This window comes from Brassica napus, chromosome C8, assembly GCF_020379485.1.
Source record: "Brassica napus cultivar Da-Ae chromosome C8, Da-Ae, whole genome shotgun sequence".
In the NCBI taxonomy this organism is placed as follows: Eukaryota; Viridiplantae; Streptophyta; class Magnoliopsida; order Brassicales; family Brassicaceae; genus Brassica; species Brassica napus.
In genome coordinates, this window is record NC_063451.1 from 39,495,971 (window position 1) to 39,512,127 (window position 16,157).

Sequence of the window (16,157 nt, forward strand, 5' to 3'; positions counted from 1 at the left end):
TTGAGAAGCTCGCTGATCCATCGGCTTGACACTTTTACAATCCCCATTTATCTTTGTTTTCTTTATATGCATCTATTTGTAAGACTAAAATTCCTTCGTAGAGTTTTTCTCAGCTCATTGCCTAAAATCCTGTAGAATTTTCAGTTTATTATTATTATGATGTGACACTAATTTAACCTATTTTCTTATTAAATAGTATACTTTCTTTTAGTAACCGGTTATAATAAAATCGAATTCTCAGATATTATAACTGTACGTGCATGCATGACCTTCTTGTTTATTTATAGAATAGTATATAACAACAAACTATTAGGTTACCTTTTAACTCTTTTGGGATCGTTAATCCGATTGCCTGAGCTTCCGCCGGAGTTTTGGTTCGCCGACGACGGAGCACCGTCCTGTGGCTCCGTTTTGCATTGGCTTTGAACCTCATCTGATTCATTATAATTGTTACCGGCGACGTTGTTATTGTCTGTGGTGTCCATGAGATTATTATCGGACGGTGGTTGTTCTTTGTTGTCCTCCTCGCTTAGGCTGTTGGGATCCGACGGTTTGAGGTTTTAAGAAGAACGCGTGTGACCAACATTGCCGTTGACGCTGCCATGGTGGTTATTGTGATTGTTGTTGTGGTGGTTTTGGTGCACGTCGTCGTTGAACATAGACATGAATTGCTCGTCGTCAAACCTGTCGAAGTGGTGGTTCCCAACGCCGGAGGAAGGAGCTTCGAGGAAAGCGATGGAGTCGCTTATTGAACGGCGGTGTGTCCCACGACGAGTCGATGAGAAGTCGAGAAACTCATCCATCCACGTAGGGTTTTGTTGTCCCGCGGTTGCTACTGTTGCGGCGGCAGTTGCGGCGATGGAAGGGAGTTTCTGAGAGGAAAAGTCAGGCCAATGCGGCGTCGTTGTGGTCGTCATGGTTGGGATTTTTGGAGGGAGTTGTGCCATTAATGAGTTGTAATGGCACACACACACAAGAACAAAAAACTTTTTATTTATTGGATTTCAAGAAAAGAAAAAAAAATTGAATTAAGAGAAGAAACCAAGATAAAAAAACAAAGGAAAGGATCAAGATGTATTCAAGATGATCAAAGTTTTAAAGAACCATGAGAGAGATAGAGAGGAGGAATGAGAAACGAACAAGAGTAACTAAAATGGCTATGTATAACAAAGAGTAGTTATACAAAAAGAGCAATAGATATAAGAGAGAGGGGATGCATGAGATAAGATAATTTTAAATAGAAAAATCTAAAATTAATTTATGTATATGGATTCGATCTCAAAGGGTTTATATCTCTGAGTGGGGTCACATGGGGAGGGATAGAGATCAGACAGCTATGAAACAGCTGTTTGGGAAGGAAAAAAAAAAGCTTTGAGGTCTTGAGAGAAAATGGAGAATCAGGCAGCACGTGCTCTTGATGAACCCCTCCTCCCTTAATTTGTTTGCTAAATTATTTAAAAGCTTTTTGTATAAAAAATGTATAAACATATAGTAAGTATCCTTTGGAAACATTCTTATGGTTTCTCTCTTCCACATGCTCCAGCTTTTCTCTCCTCCTTCCTCCGCCTTGGTTCCTGGCCGGCCGCCGATCTCACACTTGGCCGGATGCTTCTATTTGCTCTCTTTACTTATATAGGATCTGGTGGGAAACCAAAATGATCAACTGGTTCATGCAAAGTATTTTCCATACAGTTAAATCGAGCTTGAAGCTGTAATATATTTGCAACCTTAGCCTTAAATATGGTTTCATCAATTGTATGATTTAAATGCTACACATGCCTGATGCTACCAAGTGCAACTTTCACAAACTACAAACTTATATCTCTTGGTAAATCTTAAAACGCAGCTTTGTATTGTTGTTTAGTTCAACGCACAATTTCACATGCAAGTATCATTAGACATAAGAGCATGATTAATGGAAGTTTTTAGTTTTTTTATTTAAAAGCTAAGAGACAATGTCTTATATTCCGCTAAGAATTCCGCTCTAAAGGCATGATTAACATCGGTCTCTTAGCCAGGATTTTTAACTCATGATTTGACATTTTTTTGTTTGTTTTTTTTACACTTTTCGGCTAAGAGACGGCTCTTATATCTCTTATTTAAGAGACGATTTTTGGTTTTTCTTAGTTAAAATCTAAGAAAAACTAAGAACCATCTCTTAGCCGAAACTAAGAACTCCAGTTAAGAGACTGTGGTTAATCATGGTCTAAGAACCTTGTTAATCGTGCTCTAAGGACATGATTATCGGGCGAGGACAGGGTGTTTAGTGGGTTTTTTAAGGGGGGCCCACAAAAAAGCAAAAACTGGTTGCAGAATAGCCGGAATAAGGACCGCTATTCGATGGTTTCTTGCACTGTTCGCGGACCCTACTGACACGTGACAGTCCGCTTGATTTTTAATTTTTTAATTTTTTTTATTCAGACAAAAAAAAGAAACCATTTGAGTTTCACCGTTAATCATGGTCTACGAATCCGTAACGCATTGTGTATGTCCATTAATGAGTTGATAGCATAAGAGTGAACACTATATCAAATGACAAAAAAAGAATAGTCAAATACAATTAATACACTTCTCTTTCTGTCCTTCACATGCACAATTTTACTACATATATAGAGAAGCATGTATATATGTAAAATTAGCCCCCCCTTACTATAAACAATCAAATAACAAGAAAACCAATCATCACTATAGAAATTTATGACAGTGTAATGCTAATTCAAGGGAGAAAGAATTACAATAAAATACAAAGGAAATAGAAAGAATGAATTAAGTGGGAGGCTGAGAGTAGTGGAAGAGTGGAGCGATTGAGATAGATGAGCTGTAGAAAGAGCAAAAGAAAAGGAGAAGTGAAGAAGGAACCATGTTCATGTGTCAGAACATGTGCTTTGTTTTTTATTTATTTATTTTGCTATTATATTTTGTATTTATTTATTTTACTATTATATTTTGCGACTTGTGAGACCTCTCCTATAATGTTCTTTGTCCCCAAAACCAAGGCCCCCTATAGGCCAATCCTTGTATTAGTTTTTTAAGAAACAGAAGAGAATTTAATTGATTGAATTCACTATGTTGGTTATATTTTTATTGATAACAAAATATAGAAGTCTTAAGAAAACATATATTTGGATCATCAAATAAATTGTCAATATAAACAAATTATGTATGAGAAAGCCATTTTCAAAAAACGATCCTTAAGAAACTTGGTTCAAAAGATCAAGTTATTCATACGGCGCTGCGCCCTAAATAACCTACCAACGGAAGAAAACCTCCGCAAACGGGGCCTGCAAGGTCATACCTTATGCTCAAGGTGTGGAGAGGAGGAGACACTGGAACACATCCTCTTCCAATGCGACATGGCGGTGGCTGTCTGGGAGCTATGCCCTTGGTCAGTTCCGCTAAGCTCGCGCACCTGCACTTCCTTCAGAGACACTCTACAGAGCTCGTTCTTGAAGACAAACAGAAAACCTTCACACTTTCGAGAACAAACAGATCACACCGCCGGAAGTTATCTCCAAAGCCATTGCGCTTCTACGGGAATGGGAAACATCACAAACATCAATCGCTCAACTACCAAGCAATCCCCCAGCGCCTCAGCTACCTTCACAGATCTCATCACCATCGACCATCATCTGTAACACTGAAGCCGCGTGGTGTAAGGAAACCAGAGAAGCAGGCTTGGCGTGGATCTTCACATTTCAGACATGAAGGGAAATCAATAGAGGGTGTGTGCATCAACTTCATGTCTCTTCCCCACTAATGGCGGAAGCACTGGCGGTTCGAGGGGCTTTAGAGCACGCGGTAGCGCTCAACATCAACACCATCTGGCTTCGATCAGATTGCAAGGGGCTTATTCAAGCCATCACCACGAATCAAAGATCTGTGGAGCTCTATGGAGTTATTTCGGACATTGAATCGATTATCGTCTCTTCCTTTTCTTCTTTCTACGCATCGTTCATCTTTAGGATTCTAAATGGGCCTGCAGACTCATGGACCAAGGCCTCTTTATGTAACAAACTCCCAGTGCTGGCCTCAGGCCCTCTGCACTAAACTCTCCTTTTTAATCCAATCATCAGTTGCTCAAAAAAAAGAAACTTGGTTCGATATATCTATGATTTTTCCAAGGCCAGGTTTTTTCAGCTTTAATAGCATTACATTCACTACAAAAAAACATCGGCATTCTAATGGACATTCCGACGGAAAATTAAATCATCGGAATATCCCGAAGGATTTCCGAGGATATTCCGAGGAAACCAGGAAACACAAAATTTGGTTTCCTCGGAATTTCCTCGGAATATACCGACGGAATTCCGAGGAAATATCAATCCGTCGGAATATTCTTATGGAATACCGAGGAAAAATGTATTCCTCGAAAAAAATCGATGAATTCCGAGGATATATTATAGCCGTTAGAGAGCCGTTGGAGAGCCGTTGGGGGATTTTAAAAATTCCGAGGAAATTCCGACGAACTAGCCGTTGGCGTCAGAATTCCGTCGGAATTTCCTCGGTCTGTCGACACGATTTCAACTATAAATACAAGCACCCCTCTTCCTCTTCATTCACTCCATATCTTCATCCTCCCTCTTACTCTCTTTACACACGAATTTGATTCATAAAAAACATGTCTTCTTCAAATTATTTTTGTTCTTGGATCGATCGACCTCATTTGGATCCGAACACGAGATTGCTTACGGAAGAATACCAACGAGGTATAACCGAATTCATGTGGTTAGTTCACCGACAACCGGAAGCAAAAACAGGTATGTTAAGATATATTTACTCTAATTGTATAAATAGAAAGGTTATTAAAGAGTGTGATGTTTGGACTCATCTATACTTGAGTGGGTTTACACGAAGTTACAAAATTTGGTATCATCATGGGGAAACTGATTATGAACATGGTAGTACTAGCGAACCTCAGCCAGCGGTTAGATTAGAAGAACCAATTAGAACGGATGTAGATTATGGTGTAGGTACTGAGCAGATGGTAAATGATCATTTTAGAGGGGAAGATTTACCCAATGGTGAGATCACACATCCTTCAGATGCAAAAGCGTGGAAGCATTTCCAATCAAAGTATCCCGACTTTGCCTATGAGAGAAGAAATGTCTACCTTGGATTATGTACTGATGGTTTCAACCCGTTTGGCAAGAGTGGAAGACAGTATTCTCAATGGCCAGTCATTCTTACACCATACAACCTACCCCCAAACTTGTGCTTGCGACGAGAATTTTTGTTTCTCTCGATTCTCGTTCCCGGACCAGAGCATCCTAAGAGATCGCTTGATGTGTTTTTTCAGCCACTAATATATGAGTTGCAACAACTATGGGCTCAAGGTGCTGAAACATACGATGTTTCGTGTAAAGAAAACTTTCAAATGCGGGCAGTACTAATGTGGACAATAAGTGATTTTCCAGCATATGGTATGTTATCTGGATGGACAACGCATGGAAGGCTATAATGTCCATATTGTCAAGATAACACTGATGCTTTCCAACTAAAACACGGAAGGAAAACGTGTTGGTTTGACTGTCACAGGAGATTCCTACCACCTGATCATCCATATCGTAGGAGTAGGAATTTGTTTACGAAGAACAAGAGGGTGTTTGACAGTCCACCTCCGGAAATTTGTGGGAAAGATTTGAAGACACAACTAAGAGATTTTGGTGCAGAAAGGACGCCAGACGTCGGTCGACATGAGCGTTTTCCGGTAGATGCTGTTGGAAACTTACATAACTGGCACAAAAAAGTATTTTCTGGATCTGCCATAATGGAAGGATCATCTGCTAAGGCATAATTTAGATGTCATGCATATTGAGAAGAACTTTTTTGACAATCTCATGAACACGATCCTTAATGTTCAAGGTAAAACAAAGGATAATTTGAAGTCAAGACTGGATTTAGTCGATATATGTGCTCGTTCAGAACTTCATGTTGATGAGAATGGTAGGGCTCCTTTTCCATATACCGACTTGATGCAGAGGGAAAAGATGCGTTCTTTGATTGGATTTAAAACGATGTAGAATTTCCAGACGGTTACGCATCTAATTTGCGTAACTTTATCGACATAAAGGAAGGAAAGTTTACTGGCTTGAAAAGCCACGATTGCCATGTAATGATGCAGCGCCTCCTTCTATTTGCCTTCAAGGAACTATTACCACGAAATGTTCATGAAGCAATTGCAGGGATAAGTGGTTTTTTCCGCGATTTATGCACGAGATCAGTGACTCTTGAAGGTATTGAAAATTTGAAGACTAACATTGCCGTGATTCAGTGCAACCTTGAGAAGATATTTCCTCCCTCATTTTTTGATGTTATGGAGCATCTTGTTATTCACCTGGCAAGAGAATTGGAACTTGGTGGTCCTGTGCAGTATAGATGGATGTATCTGTATGAGCGATATATGTTCCATTTGAAGAAGATGGTGAAAAATTTAAGTAGGGTGGAAGGTTCTATAGTCGCACAGATGATCAATGAAGAAATTTCAAACTTTGCCGAGTACTACTTTCCAGCAGAAGTTCAGACCAAAAACAGAAGACCTGCTCGGCATGATGATAGAGGCGAACGGACAACATATCATGTTACGGTTCCAGACATTTTCACAGACGTTGGACGACTTAGCGGAAAACCAAAGGACCATCGGCTTACTGAGCAGGAGCGCAATAATTTGCAAACATATTTGCTCACCAACTGCGAAGATGTTCTTCAATATGAGAGGTAAATAAATTAGCTTACAAATTTTTATTTTAACAAGTTGAAATTTAAATCTTAATTAATTACATTATTGTCATCATATGTACAGGATTTTCATGGCAGAATAGCGGTTCGAATATAGATATGCCACAGAGGACGAACTAGAAGAAATGAAGCAGATGCACGAGTGGAAGAAGAAGTGGAAAATCAACAAAGTTGTTTTTAATTTATTAAACTATTTTTTTATTTATTAAACTATTTTTTTTTAATTAAAAGGTCCCAAAATCGATGAACAACACGGTCTGGACGGAGTTTTGTGTGCATTGGGATAAGGAAGAGACGAAAGAAACTTCTAACACCAACTCCACCAACCGCATGAGCGACCGTAAAGGGAAGGGCGTCTTCAAGCATAACTTGGGTACTCAATCTATTGTCACTCTGGGGGATCGCATGGTAAGTTTAGCCGCTTTTTCTTCAATTATTTAAGTTTTGAAATTTTATTTTTTGTGCATTTCTTCTAATTTCTAATGTTTGTTTAATTTATATATTTTTCAAGGCGGAAGAAAATGATGGCGAGCCGGTTGATGATCTCGCCCTAATGAAGAAGGCGTATACCAACAAGAAGACCGGCCAGATTGATGATGGTCTTGTGAGGGAAGTGGTCACCCTGGTCCAAACTCAGGTGCAAGACAAAGTGTCTCAGCTTCAAACCGAGGATGACGATTCGACGGCTTCGACCAACTTGTCCCAGTTTCGAATCAACGAAATCGTTGAATCGGTAAGTTCTTTTTTTTAAAGTTCAATTCATTTATTTCTTGATTTTTATTTTATCATCTTTTTATATTATTTAAATTTGGCTATTTTCTATTTCAGTAGGTTCCAAAGAAGAAGGGACGTTTGGTCGGTTTGGATCGTCGCCCCCAGTCGGTTCCTCCTTCTTCTGCACCACCGCCTTTTGTTGATCCAGAAGTACTTACGGCTCAGTTGAAGGACAAGGATGATCGTATATCTTTGTTGAAGATCCAGATGGCGGCTCAACAGGCGGGCTATGAGGCACAGAAGAGGCTGAACCAGCAAATGATGGAGATGATGCAGAGGATGTACCCGAATGAGGTGTTCCCGAACGTGCAAGACCCGTAGTTTTTTTTTTTTTTCAAAAACTCGGAATGTTTTATTTTTATTTGTACAACTTTGAATATTATCTAATATGTTTTCAATTTTAATTTTAATTTTAATTTTATATTTTCGAATTTAAATTTCAAAAATTTTATCTTTTTTGAAATTCCGAGGAAATGAACCCTCGAAAATTTCCGACGAACATTTCCTCGGAATAAGTCGTCGGAATATACCGAGGGACTCCTTCCTCGGAATTTTCCGAGGGCTCCGTTCCTCGGAAATTCCCGATGAAAATTCCGAGGAACATTTCGTCGGAACTTCCGAGGATTGGACCATCGGAAAGTCCATCGAAATATCCCGAGGAAGTTCTCCTTCAGTATATTTCGAGTACCTTTCCGACGAACTGGTGGTCCTCGGAGTTTCCTCGGAAATTCTTTTCCTCGGAATTCTGTTGGAAATTTCCGAGGGATTTCCGAGGAAAAATGAATTTCCGAGGAGTTATTTCCGAGGACTTGTTTCGTCGGTATGTCGTCGGAATAACGTTATTCCGACGACATATCGACGATTTTTTTTCCTCGGTATGTCGCTGTTTTCTTGTAGTGATTATTGCAAGAAATTGAGTTTTATATTATGTATGTGTGTATATCTTTATTGCAATTATGTATGTGGCAAGATATAAGACATAGTGATTACAACTTTTGTTTATAATCTTAAACATTTTAGAGTTTTACGATTATTGTATACATATGATTTAGTTCTAAAATTTCATTGGAGCAACGATCTGTTTTTAAATGTTTCAGTATATACATACATATATGTGTGTGTATATATGTCACATAATTCATTATTTTTATCTTACTCTCTTTACTCAAAACAACATAATCATTAGTGGTTGTCTTCTAACAAAGTATTCTAGGAATATCCTCTCTCAGTTTCTACATATGACCAGTCTTCAGATTTCTACAACAAGCCCGGCAACAACAACAACAGCATTGCGCGAGAAGTTGCAGAAATTGTAATAATAGTTAATCAAATTATTGGACGAAGGACAATTTTATAGGAAACTTTGACCACGAAGTTAACAACTTTTAATTTTGTACAAATAAATATTTCGCTAACCAAGCAGTGTAAAAGTTTAGTATACACAGCATTTGCTGATCATATGATTAATTAGACAGAAATATATAACTAAGTAAAGTTTATGTATAAAGTTGATTACTAGACTAAATCTCAGTTATTTATTGGTTTTTATCTGTTATGGTTTAAATTAAATTAAATAAAATCATCGGTTAATAAAATAATTGGTTTAGTGACATTAAATAAATCTATGGTCAAAGAATAAACAAATCTACTAAACTATAACTTAATATGTAGTAAAAAGTGAATAAATCTGTTAAATCTAATTAAATCTGTGGTCAAGTTTTTTAAAAAATCTATCAAACTGTAACTAAATCTGTGGTCAATAAATAAATAATTCTATCAAATTCTAGTTAAATCTATCAAAATAAAATAAATCTGTGGTTAATGAATACTAAATCAGTCGAAATGTAATTAAATTTGTCTAAAATAAATAAAGTTGTGGCCAATGGAAAAACAAATCTATCAAATCATACGTATATCTGTTCAAATTAAGTAAACTTGTGGTTACAGAAATTAAATCTAATGATTCCCTATTAAATCTGTGAAATTAATAAATATGTGGTAAAACATGACAAATTTGTTATAACAAATCTGTAGAAATTTTATTAAGTCTATCAATTTTAAAATAAAACTGTGATTAAAGAAGAATAATTAAATTTAAATTTGTGGCTACATAAGACATTGACAAAACAAACATGGTGATGGTAAAATCGTAAATACTCCGAAAATTTGGTAGTGTCATTTTCGTAATTATTGTTTTTGTTAACAAATGAAATAGGAGTAAATTAGGCATTAAAATAAACTAGTAATTGAAATAAATTAGAGTTAAACTAGTAATTAATTGATAAATAAGGGTTAAACCAATTTTTTCCCTATATATATAATTAAGTGTGTTGATCATATTAAATTCAAGTTAAAAAGGTAAAAGTAACAATACCAAGAATAAATCAAGAGTAAGTGTAAAATTGTTATTTTTTAAAGTGTATACCCCAATTCAAGTTCCACTTGAAGAGACGAACACTTATAAAAACCCTCTTTTGGTTCGAAAAAGTTTTCATATAAAAAGCAAAAGTGAAAAATATGCAGTGAAAGAAATAATGTAGTAGGAGTTGTGATGTTTGCAACTTCTTCGTAAATGTATAATATTGAGAGTGGTTTGCCTGTGAATACAAACATGTTCATGCAAGTGTGCTTCCATGTGCTTCTCCTCTCATTCTCAGTCCACCCAATTCTGCTTCACATGTGCATAATTTATATAATATGATAGTGTAATGGGGAAGGAATAATGTATATATATTTACATCTCTATTTTCATTCCATGCATATATAAATGCATACTGTGAATAATATATATATAATTAATCGTCTACCACCCATAAATATTTCTTTAAATATTAGTAGAATTTGTGATATTTAATAACACAATTTGATACTAAAATTATTAATTACTCTTAATAAAAATTTATAGTTGGTATTGAAACGCAGAATTTACATTCTCCGTAAACTCAATACTCAATCAAGTGACTTACCCACATTCATTTAGACGAATATAAGCTAAAATAAAATGGTTGGATACGAAAGCATGAGATTATCTCCAAGAATTATGGAGAAATGGTAATATAACTGCACAATTTTCAAAAATGCATTCAGCTAAATAAAGTTTGAGACCAGCAAAATGATTGACATTGAGAATCGGAATATCTGACACGACAAATCAAATGTGACAGATTATTAGATTAGTACTACTATAGGCTTAAGGCCTCATGGTACCAAATTGTTTTTTTTATAAAGAAGCTAACTCGGGTTTTACTTAGTAAAGGGTAACAAAGGTATATAGCTGGTCTTCCATCTAAAATGATCAGAATGAACCAAATATAATTAACATAAATAAAATAGGTTTATGTGATAAAATTATAAATAGAAAAATGTAGAAATCAACTCCAGGCTCCAGCCCATAATTATAAGAAAAGAAAAATATACGGAATCTTCCGTAAGGATTCGTACATGTTTTCACTGTCATATACGGTCATGAATCACAACACTGCAAGTCTTGCACATTTTCCCGATCCAAACTCTATTTAATAACTCTGAAAATCACAAATTTTATAATATTAATGATTATATATGTCCTCCTCGTTTCATTTAAAATAACTGTATTATCTCTGCGATTTTTTTTGTTTGTTTTGTGGTGACTATAATACTATATCAATCTGCGATTCATAATATCTGACAGCAACAAACATACGTACATAAGTTCAAAAAAAAAAAAAACAAACATACGTACATGGTAAAAAGTTTTAAATACTGTTTTGCCCTAGCTCGTACCGACTTATCGTGTGATATATACCAAAGTTATTCACACATCAACGGAAACTACGCGGTCAAGTAAATGGAATATAATAAAGAGAGATGAAAAGCATATAGTTTTAATAATAGTTCAACTTGTGACTAATGATTATGCATGTTACCGTGTTTTGGTGCAATGGGAAAAGCTTGATCTGAATGAATAATTATAACAAAAGGCAGTTTGTATAAATAAATATATAATAAGGTGGGAGGGAGCATAAGTAACGTGAAGGCAGTTTGATCTGTCGGGAAATTTTTTATACTTTATTGTCCTAATGGAAATTATATAAAGTAAAAGTAGTTTTAGCTTAAAGCTGAACTCGTGAACTCATTATCATTTCTAACAATATTCCCTGTCTGAACTTAAAACGCAATCGCAAAACAATACTGAGTGATTCTACATGACGCAATAATTTGGGCCGTAACTGGGCCTTTTAAAAGCCCAATCCTACAATTTTCTTCCTTCTCATTTTAGAGTCGCCTAAGCCGTCGCGTTGCCGTGGAACAGTCTCGACGCTGTCCTAATCTCTTGCACCAGGTTCGGTAGGTTTTAAAGTTGCATTCTTTGGCCTTTCTTAGATGTGTATATACGAGTACATGAGAATGTTCATGTTTTTATTGATTCTGACGTCAGATATGGCATGGCTTGTGGCTGCTCTTTCTATGGTTGTTATCTGGGTCGCTTCTGTATGCAAGATTTTCTTTGGAGCAACATTTAGTTCAGAAGCTGTGATTCTTGATGATGGCAAGTAGCCTCAAAGATGGCATTTTATTGCCTACTTGTTGTTCTTCAGAACTTGATGATATCTCATTGTCTTGGACTTTCAGGTGAAACACATCACAAGATAAATGTGTTGTTTGTCATTGCACATCCTGATGATGAGTCAATGTAAGATTTGAGACTGCATCTATCTCTCTGCTCTCTTGTTGGAATTATTAGACTGAGAGATTAGTCTTTTGACAGTTTCTTTTCTCCAACGATAAACTACTTAACTGCCAATGCCTACAACATTCACATCCTATGCTTGTCCACTGGTAACATGCCTTGTCATATTTTCTATACAAAGTTGTACGACCAACATAAGTCCTTTTTGTGCCACGACATAATTGCATGTTTATCTAGAGATTTACATTGATGGGACCTGAGGAATCTCTTTGTTACATTTTAGGCATTAAAGATGAATTTATTTTTGTTTCAGGTAAGATGAGCTGCATCAGGCTTGTGCAGTACTCAGGGTAAATGCTTGTTTTTCTTGTTATCGTAGTGAAGGACGAGTTTGATAATATATAAATGTGATGCAGGTTCCTCTTCAACAGTTAAAGATTGTGGACCATCCAAATTTACAGGTTAGTGCTGTTATGTTTCCCCAGCACATGTGTATATTTCATTAACAATCTCATTTGATGGCAGTGAGTTTATTATATTCACTCTCTCAGGATGGTTTTGGGCAAGTATGGAGCCATGATTTGTTAACGGAAATCATCAGTGAAGAAGTCATTAGTCACGATATTCACACGGTACCTTTAAAGCATGCTCATCAAGGTATACACTACTAGATAACATTTCTACACCTGGTTCTTCATGTACTTCTTTCAGATCATGACATTCGACAGCTATGGTGTCTCGGGTCATTGCAATCACCGTGATGTGCACCGTGGAGTAGTGTACGTATCAAGACTTGTTTTAATCCCCGAGTCCTAAAAACCGCAAAATCCTTACCTCATCACTGTGTTGTTGTACATGCAGAAAGTTCTTGCAGACTAATTCAGAAAGAAATATCAAAGCTTGGCAACTTGTAAGTCTTTAAAACTTTTTATTTATTTTTGGAACTAAATAGCATAGGCAAGCACCTTTTGATTATGAACTTGATTAAAAACACTCTTATGTGCATCAAGGTAAGCCTTAATACCTTTCGCAAGTACTGTGGACCTATCGACATTTGGCTGTCAATCTTGTCAGCCAAAAGACATCGGAGTAAGGTAATCATCATAAACGAGCAGCCTTTGAAAAGCTATGAAGCAATGGCACAACATTTAAGCCAATGGGTGTGGTATGTCAATCTTTATCTCTGGCCATGATGAATGTGATGTGATAACGACCGTGTGCTCTTTTTTTTTCTGTGAATGTGCAGGTTTAGAAAGCTTTTCGTTTCATTTTCAAGCTATACATACACGAATACACTTCAAAGAATCAACCCTTGAGTCAGATCTTGAAGAGGGCACCTTGCTTGTGAAGTTGATTGAATAATTACTTTCATTTTTGAAAACAGAAGTTGTATCTTTGTAATGTAGGATCCACAATGATACAATTCATCCACAATGTACATATATATATATTTTTATTCAATGTAATGAAATTCTTCCAAGGTAACAAAATATTATAGGAAATACAAAAATTTAAAACACGAAATGTTCATCATCTTCTCCAGCAAACTCTACCTTAATTCAACATTTAGCTTTCTTTGCACCTCATCACGCACCTTGCTCTGTATTTGGAAAATATACCATTCCAGAACAGTTTAACAGTTACAAGTAACAAAGGAGAAGTAAGAAGTGATCATTACCTGAAGATCATTGACCTCCTCGTCTGTAAGAGAGCGCTCCATGGAACGGAAAACAATTCTGTAACAGTGACTCGTCATCCCTTTCTTATTGGTGAAACTGTCGATTAACTTCACCTGTGAGTGAAATAATAAAAAACGGTATATAAACAATCACTCCAAAGAACATGACGATGATACAAGTGAAGTTAGTATTAGTATTCTTTCCCCAAAAAAATCAAAAGATAAAGGTGATGTACCTCTTCAACAAGATCCCCAGCGATTCCTCTCACAACTTCACAAAAGTTATTCTCTGTGAATGATTCACTGATCCAGAAACTGATGTCCTTGTAACAAGGCGGATACTACAGAACAATGTACATGAATTGAGTCTTGGGAGTGAAACTCATTCGTCCACGAGACATGATGAACATGAAGATGGAAAAAGCTTTGTTATACCTTTGAGAATGGCTTGAACTTGACTCCAAGCTCTCCTTTTTTAAACTGCACGTACCATCAAAATGCATTTGATTCAAGAAGAAGAAATAAAACCTCATCATGTCAATATTGTAAGTTGTCAACCAAGAAGTCACCTGGGACGTAAACCGTTCATCGTCAGACCAGAAAAGTCTAATATCAGGGATGTCAAACAAAACCATAGCAAGTCGCTCCAATCCAAGTCCAAAGGCCCAAGCAACATTGTTTTCTAATCCACTCTGCTTCAAAATTCGTTGCTCCGTCACCCCACAGCCTAAAACTTCCAACCAGTCTTCCTGAATCAATAACCAGATAAAAGCTTGTTAGATAAGATTGCTAGCCAAACACACAACTTCTCTTTAGGGAGGAGATTACCTTAAAATATATCTCAAGCTCGAAAGATGGTTCGGTAAATGGAAAATACGTATCAACCCATCTCATCTCCACTCCACCTGGCAGCCAAAGAACGTTTAAATTAAAAGAGTAAAGAGACTCACAAGCTTCTTCTATGTAAAAACTGTTTCATCTTCATTTTAAATTTGATGCTACAATCATCCTAAAACTATCTGAAGATTATAAATAGTTGAAAATGACTTCTGCTAAATGGATCTTAACTTACCAAACAAGTGACGTGCCAAACCCTCTAGACATTTCTTCAAATCCTCAGCTGCATATAACGTGGAATCCTTGCCAGACTCGTTCCAGTCCCCAGGAGAAAAAACACAAAAGCCTTCCATCTGTATTACATAATAAAGAAATATATAAACACCAAACGTATGATGTCGAGCAAAACAGCCAAAGTAAGCAAAAAAAAAAGGGAGCTAGAGAATAGAACAACACCTGATGGAAAACAGGATAATGAGTAGAGTCAATAGAATCTCTACGGTAGACATCACCAGTAACAAGGAAACGTCGATGACCTTCCCTCAAAAGCTCAGCTTGGTGAGCACTAGTATGGCATCTCAAAACAGTTTGCGAGTCGACATAGTACGTGTCATTAAGGCTTCTGCTTACATGATCAGCAGGGACCAGCACATCATCAAAGTTCTGGCACCAAAAGTTAAGAGATCATGTTTCCAGTTAAAAAGATACAGGCTCTTGACTCTTGAGAGTGAACAACACTTACTTGTTTGGTGGTAACAATAGGAGAGAGATCTTCAAACTTCTCAAACTGTTTAGCGTAATTGGAATCGAAGTAGTCGTAAATAGCATTCTTTAAGATCCCAATAGGATGCTTATCACGTCTGTGGAGCTGCATTCCAAGCTTGGAGAAGATAGAGTCCGGTACATTGTTTGTAGGATCATCATCTCTCACCACATCTGCAAATTCACAGCAAGTATTTAAAAAAAAAAAATGTTAAACTTTCGACTTCTTCTCTTGATGCTTTGTAACAAACCCGTAAAGACAAAAGAAACTCAAGAGCGGTTCTGTAATGTAATGATGACACACGAACCGTTTCTAGCGACCGTGACGCCACCGATATCGACGGCGGAGACGATTGGGAACCGCCGCTTCTTCGTTTTGGGGAGAGGTGAGGAGGAGAAGGAAGAAGCGAAAGAGAAGCGGTTGAGTCCATTGCTGGAGAGGATGGCGACGGAAGCTCGGGTGAAGATAGTGGACTGAACTGAGAAAATGGTCATGTCGTCTTTTGATTTCAGTAACAAACAACAACCGTCGATGAGAAGGGAGGAGACAGAGCCTCCGATCGCGGTGGCGACTGGCGGCTGCGAAAGAGAGAGTCACTGATGACGTGTCGTCAGAGTAGTAGGGTTGGTAAATGGATTGATTGAATTCGGTAATTTACAACTATACCCCTTCTCCAGATTACATTTAAAGAAACTTGCAAA

General features: G+C 36.9%; 2 protein-coding genes and 1 pseudogene across 2 annotated transcripts; 1 reads left to right on the forward strand and 2 right to left on the reverse strand.

Annotated features, from left to right (window-relative positions):
- Window positions 1-62: 62 nt before the first annotated feature.
- LOC125592013 lies at window positions 63-1,186 on the reverse strand (annotated as a pseudogene).
- A 10,742-nt stretch (window positions 1,187-11,928) lies between these two features.
- Window positions 11,929-13,958, forward strand: LOC106406456 (probable N-acetylglucosaminyl-phosphatidylinositol de-N-acetylase). Its single transcript, XM_022697984.2, has 10 exons — window positions 11,929-12,037; window positions 12,121-12,181; window positions 12,257-12,327; window positions 12,497-12,528; window positions 12,595-12,639; window positions 12,730-12,810; window positions 12,890-12,957; window positions 13,040-13,088; window positions 13,189-13,343; window positions 13,425-13,958. Exons 1-10 carry the CDS (start codon window positions 11,929-11,931, stop codon window positions 13,492-13,494), a joined length of 741 nt encoding a protein of 246 aa, XP_022553705.2. The 3' UTR covers window positions 13,495-13,958.
- Window positions 13,602-16,109, reverse strand: LOC106406455 (phenylalanine--tRNA ligase, chloroplastic/mitochondrial). Its single transcript, XM_013847128.3, has 10 exons — window positions 15,764-16,109; window positions 15,436-15,629; window positions 15,150-15,356; window positions 14,929-15,046; window positions 14,685-14,761; window positions 14,426-14,605; window positions 14,292-14,336; window positions 14,093-14,197; window positions 13,857-13,970; window positions 13,602-13,778 (listed from the first exon to the last, which is right to left on the reverse strand). Exons 1-10 carry the CDS (start codon window positions 15,948-15,950, stop codon window positions 13,728-13,730), a joined length of 1,278 nt encoding a protein of 425 aa, XP_013702582.1. The 5' UTR covers window positions 15,951-16,109; the 3' UTR covers window positions 13,602-13,727.
- Window positions 16,110-16,157: the final 48 nt, after the last annotated feature.

Coding starts and splice junctions, on each gene's coding strand:
- LOC106406456 (XM_022697984.2), top strand. CDS start 11,929: ATGGCATGGCTTGTGGCTGCTCTTTCTATGGTTGTTATCTGGGTCGCT. Junction 12,328..12,496: donor CATCCTATGCTTGTCCACTG/GTAACATGCCTT, acceptor GTTTCAGGTAAG/ATGAGCTGCATCAGGCTTGT. Junction 12,529..12,594: donor AGGCTTGTGCAGTACTCAGG/GTAAATGCTTGT, acceptor AATGTGATGCAG/GTTCCTCTTCAACAGTTAAA.
- LOC106406455 (XM_013847128.3), bottom strand. CDS start 15,950: ATGACCATTTTCTCAGTTCAGTCCACTATCTTCACCCGAGCTTCCGTC. Junction 15,357..15,435: donor CTATTGTTACCACCAAACAA/GTAAGTGTTGTT, acceptor TTTTGGTGCCAG/AACTTTGATGATGTGCTGGT. Junction 14,606..14,684: donor AGCTTGAGATATATTTTAAG/GTAATCTCCTCC, acceptor TTATTGATTCAG/GAAGACTGGTTGGAAGTTTT.